General features: G+C 35.9%; 1 protein-coding gene across 1 annotated transcript; it reads right to left on the bottom strand.

The window, feature by feature from the left end:
- Positions 1 to 2133: 2133 nt before the first annotated feature.
- LOC139848522 (F-box/LRR-repeat protein 14-like) lies at positions 2134 to 3525 on the bottom strand. Its single transcript, XM_071838250.1, has one exon. The coding sequence runs from the start codon at positions 3523 to 3525 to the stop codon at positions 2134 to 2136; it is 1392 nt and encodes a 463-aa protein (XP_071694351.1).
- Between the last annotated feature and the right edge of the window lie 2092 nt (positions 3526 to 5617).

Genomic DNA, 5617 nt, shown 5'->3' with positions numbered 1-5617 from the left:
GAGCAATCGAGCTGTAATTTTGATTTAGTTTTGATTTAGGTTTAATTTTTAGTTTAATTTTTTTTTTTAATTATTTGTAATTTTGTGGAAGAACAAGTTGAGCAATCTTTGAAATCAGATGAAGAAGATGGTTAAAAAGACGATTTTACCCTCACATGCATTGCACATGTAAATACTTAATGGACTAATTTAACAGTAGTTTGACGGAGGACGCTGATTACAAATTTTTGATAAAAAAAAAAAAAAGGATGCGCAAAGCCAAATTAGAAATCGAGAGACGCTGTTAACCATATGGAGTATAATATACAAGGACCAACGGAGCAAAAAAGTAACATAAAAAAGCATTTAAATTTTACAGTATCATTTTAGCACGTAGTATTAACTATTAAGTATTATTTTGATCTACTACTATATTGAACAACGATTTAATAAGCTACATAATATTAAATATACATTATAATTATATCATTTAAGCACTAGCATTTACTGCTCACACTATTTTTTGGTTTATAACTATATCATTTAAGCACTAACATTTACTGTTCACACTTTTTTTTAATGGTTTAATTATTCCCTGCTTTAGTGGATCGTTTTTATCACTATTGTTGTGTTGCTTCAATGGTTAACCACGCTTACGCTTTTCCAGGAAGTTCTCGGTTCAACTCTCTGATAGGGTATTATTCCCCATTTTCATTTTCCCTATTTTTGTGATGATAGGATCCACGTCCTTTACTTATTATCAAATTATGACCTTTGTTCTTTATTTAACTAGTACAATTCATTATATTTAATCGAACATTAAATTAAGTTGATGTGTGATCAAATAGTATAAGATAGAATTAATGAAAGCACAATATTTGCACATACTTCTTCACTATTTAGACTCATTGCTTTCTCAAACTACAAACAAAATTACAAAAGTAGAAACAAACGATTGATTGTTCACGTGATTATTATATTCCGAGGGGTATTTTGATCATTTGCTTATTATAGGTACATATTACAAAAACTTTTCATACGCTCGTAAAGGTGGTCGCCGCAACGCGCGGCTGGCCACCTGCTTGTTTAGTTCAATTTACATCAAATTCACTTACACAGACATTTGAGATAAGAACTGTTTAACACACTTAGAATTTTCATATATAAACCAAAACTCATCTATTAATTAAGTTTTAAATTAATTTTGAAAAGTTTTAACTCATTTAATGTGCTTATCATGTACCCCAAGAACACAAGTTAGCTTTTCCCTTTAAATATTTTCACAACATTTTATGTTGCGTCAGATTTTCACTAGTTATGCCATTAAATACGAGTCGATGCTTTACGTAAGTTTCCTCATTCTACGTGAAGTCGCAAGTTTAAAATGTGTCACTTGTTTGTTTTTAATTTTTTTTCACCAAAATTGAAACCAATATATTAAAAAACCTTCATCAAATCGATGAAGGCAACAATTACGTAAACCTTCAACAATCTTTTTTTTTTTTTGTCACTTGTTTGTTTTTAATGATGGGTTTCAAATATGTTTGGTTAAGAAGTTCAATGTGGACGTGAGATATTCAATTGATTGATGGTTTACATAAATTGGTCGGATCCAATCAATCAAACATGTAATAATTCAATAAAGGATTAAAGCTACAAATATGATATATTTTCTCAAATGTCTCGATGTCGCTCATATACCCATTTGCGTCTAACTGTCGGCAATGTACTTTCAAAAAGTGTACTAATATAAGTCATTATAGTTTTTTACCTGCAACGAGAACAATTGATGACGTGGCTTCTAAGTAGTTATGACACGTAAGTGATACATCGAAACAAAAACTGAAAGTATATAGCCTACATTGGAGCAAAAGTGAAAGTATATAACCCATTTGTGGCCATATAAAATGAAAACAAATGTTTAATAATTAACTTTACTAGTTCAGCAGGTAACTGGTAACAAAATGTTGAAATTTGTATACTTTTTGAAAGTATATATCCGACAGTGAGACGCGAATGAATATATAGACGACATCGGGACAATTTGTAGCTTTAACCCTTCAATAAAACTACCACATACATCATCAAATTCACAAAATTATAATAATTCTCAACAAATTAACAAGTCACCAACTTTGGAAACACTTAAAAAGTTTAATGAAAACATGACAAATCTGGCTTAAAGGAAACATCTTTTGCAGCTCCTTGCACACCCCAGTAACCTACGTGACGACAATCATTCACAACAAGAAGCTCCAGTTTACCAGACACGATAAGCGGTCTGAACCCATCATCCGAGACTTTGTGGCACGCGGTTAACCGCAACACGCGCAATCGCGGGTAATGAACCACAAGTTCTAGTCCTTCATCACTAATCTCTTGGCATCTAACAAGTTCTAAGGTTTCCAAATGATCACAACAACAAAGAGCTTCCATCCCAATATCATTAAACAAATAAACACGATCGAGAGACAGGTTCTTTATCGAGCACTTTTTGTTTAAATCGAGTATGCCATTAAGGGAAAACGATGATGGTGAAGGACGATCACCGTCTAAGAAAGACAATGTGAGTGACTCGAGAAGTGTACAATTTTCAGTTAATGCTTTTAAACTATCATCTGTAAGACTCGACGGGTGTTCCATCATCCAATCTGCTGGTACGCTAATCGAAATGGACCGAAGATTTCGTGAGTTTCGGGCCAGCCCGATAATATCCAAATCTCGTGCTCCTATACACATGTCTAAGTGAAGTTTCTCCAAGTTTTTGCACTTATCCAGTATACAAGCAAGCCCTCTTCCCGGGTTGATCATACAATTTATCAAGCTAAGTTCTACCATATTGTCACATGAGACCCATTGTTTTTGCCATTGATCAACTGCTAATAGATCATCGAGCTTCATGTACATGTAACTATAGTCAACCTCAAAGTGCAAACGTTTTATGTTACGCCAAGTGGCACCAAGCTTAACAAGTGCACCTTCTCCAATACCACTACAGTTTTTAATACACAAATCTTCAAGTGTTTCTAGCCCACCAAGACACTCGAGCCACTCAAGATTAGTAACATTTAAACAACGAACAAGATGAAGTGACTTAAGGTTCTTGCAGTTAACAACAATCGAAAATATGCCACTGCCAGTGATTCTCGAAGTGTCCTTAAGTTTCAAAGACGAAAGTTTGGAGCATGAAGCTAAGTAGCTAAGGCCCACATCAGTTATATAAGTGCAATAACTTAAAGTAAGATCTGTTAAAAACGGGCAGGCGTTCGAGAGTACCAAAAGTTCTGGATCCTCTAACTGTTTTTTTAATTTGGACATCCAAGGACAGTATGTGATTTCAACTTTGTTTAGGTTTCGGAATCTACGGCATAATAAAGTTAAAGCTTCATTTGCAGGGTTCGATCCACAATCAACACGAATGTGTTTCCTTTGTTCGTTATCGAGATTAAGGAAGCGTTTACAAACCAAAGATATGGAATTTCGATCAGCAATATTTGTGATCCTGCTGAAAATCTCCCAAACTAATTGGTCAGGAAGATTATCCATCAAAACCTGACCAAGAAACAAAATTATACGGAAATATAAGATTCAAGAATTCATGCAAGCTTACAAAATAAACATTTGTTAAAATCAAATCCATAATACAACAAAGTTCAAGCAGATCACAGGATACTTCCCCAGCGATACAGCGAAAGTAATTATAAAAAGAAATTCTACAAGACCCCTAAGCACTTATTTAAGCCCAGTTCGAAATAAACGAATATATAATTATAAAAAATAAACATTATTATGAAGGAATTAAACGTAATATGAATGCAAAAGGGAAATTAGGTAGTACCTTCGAAGAAGAAAACGTGAAGCGGATTTGATACATTAATCAGTTCGTTGTGATTTAATATGTAACAATGTTATGTTATTTTCGCCCTAAATCTAGTTCGAGAACCTTGGCCCATTAATTTAGCTATTTTTTCGAAGAAACAGGGAACTAATTTAATATGATTATGAAATACAATGCGGATCGGGTGATGACGTATTTTTACTTTGGATCTTTGCCATTTTAAATATAATAATATCTTGAATCACCATCACCACTTATGGACCACTTATTTTAAATATAACTAGTCCGGTTCGGCCTGCGCGATGCGGCGGGGCATTTCGGCTTGCATATTCATATTTAATATAGCGTTGTGTACGTACAGAGGAGGGAAACGGCTAATGTGTTAAGACCCGTTTTAGATGTCGGTGTTCTTAGCGTTTTTGAAAAAGTGTCCGTTTCGAACGTAGTTAGTCTCGTTTTATTCGTAAAATTATTTCAAGTTTAATGGTGGTAGCGGTGAAATTTAACTCGGGTCGAGTACGGAGATAAAGTCGGTGGAAGTTTATGGTGGGTGTTATTTTTTGATTTAAATTAAAAATCAAAATTTACAGTTTATACTCTTGAAAAAGTGTAAAAGTTGAATTACTTGGGGGGATGGAATGAAAATTTGTAGTGTGAAAGGTAAGTGTCAAACGACATTTTTTTTTTTTGCTTGGGACGACCTTAAACATCACCTCCTCTTGTAGTAAAAATATTGTAGTAATAGTAATAGTAATAGTAATAATAGTAATAGTAATAGTAGTAATAATAATAATAAGGGTACTGTTTGGCGACGTCTTGTTTCGAAGGTTGGTGCTGCTATGGTTGGCCAGTCTTTGGGAAGTTACTTCGGTGGTCTTCAATTTGGTGTTGGTGTTTCTTCAAGTGGTGAGACAATTCTTCATGTTGTGAATCGGTTGATTGAGGATCGTGGCTCCGATGTTGGCCTCTCTATGTTATTAGTTGATTTTCAAAATGCATTCAATCTAGTTGATCGTACGGTCATGTTGCGTGACGTTCGCCGCCTTTGTCCGAGCATTTCTCGGTGGGTTGAATTTTGCTACTCTAATCCAGTCAGATTGTATTATGGGAACCACACCTTATGGTCTTCTCAGGGGGTGCAACAAGGTGATCCCCTTAGTCCGCTGCTTTTTGCTTTGGTCTTACAACCATTGGTTTCTAAAATCAGAGATAATTTTGAGGTTTGTCTTCAGGCGTGGTATTTGGATGATGACACTATTATTGGGGACACTTTGGTGGTGGAGAAGGTTTTGCATTTGATTATGGAGGATGGGCCTCGTTTTGGGCAACATCTCAACGTGGAAAAAACAGAAATTTTCTGGCCTACGGAGGACCCTTGCAGCAGGCAAGTAGGTGTCTTTCCTCCTAATATTGCTCGACCTTTAAATGGTGTTAAGTTGCTTGGGGCCCCCGCAAGTTCCGATCCTGGTTTTAGTAGTGAACTGGTGATGCAAAGGGTGACCAAGTCCATTGCGCTTATGGATAAGGTTGCTAAGCTTGATGATCCTCAGTGTGAGTTGTTGTTGCTTAGGGCATGTACGGGAGTTTCTAAACTCTACTTTACCTTGCGTACTTGTCCTCCTAGTATATTTGAGGAGGCTCTACGCGCTTTCGATGGAGCCCTTCGATCTTCCTTGGAGCGTATTGTTACTGCTTCCGGGCCTGGGTTTGGTGATTGGCAGTGGCGGCTTGCCACCTTGCCATTTGCATTTGGAGGGCTTGGTGTTTATTCTGCGGGAGATGTTCGTCATTATGCTTTTG

Source organism: Rutidosis leptorrhynchoides, chromosome 5 (assembly GCF_046630445.1).
Source record: "Rutidosis leptorrhynchoides isolate AG116_Rl617_1_P2 chromosome 5, CSIRO_AGI_Rlap_v1, whole genome shotgun sequence".
Classification (NCBI taxonomy): domain Eukaryota; kingdom Viridiplantae; phylum Streptophyta; class Magnoliopsida; order Asterales; family Asteraceae; genus Rutidosis; species Rutidosis leptorrhynchoides.
The sequence above is the reverse complement of the archived record's forward strand: the minus strand, read 5'-3'. Positions and strand labels throughout refer to the sequence as shown.

Bases quoted from the DNA above. Each gene is read 5' to 3' on its own strand.
- LOC139848522 (XM_071838250.1), bottom strand. From the start codon at position 3,525: ATGGATAATCTTCCTGACCAATTAGTTTGGGAGATTTTCAGCAGGATC.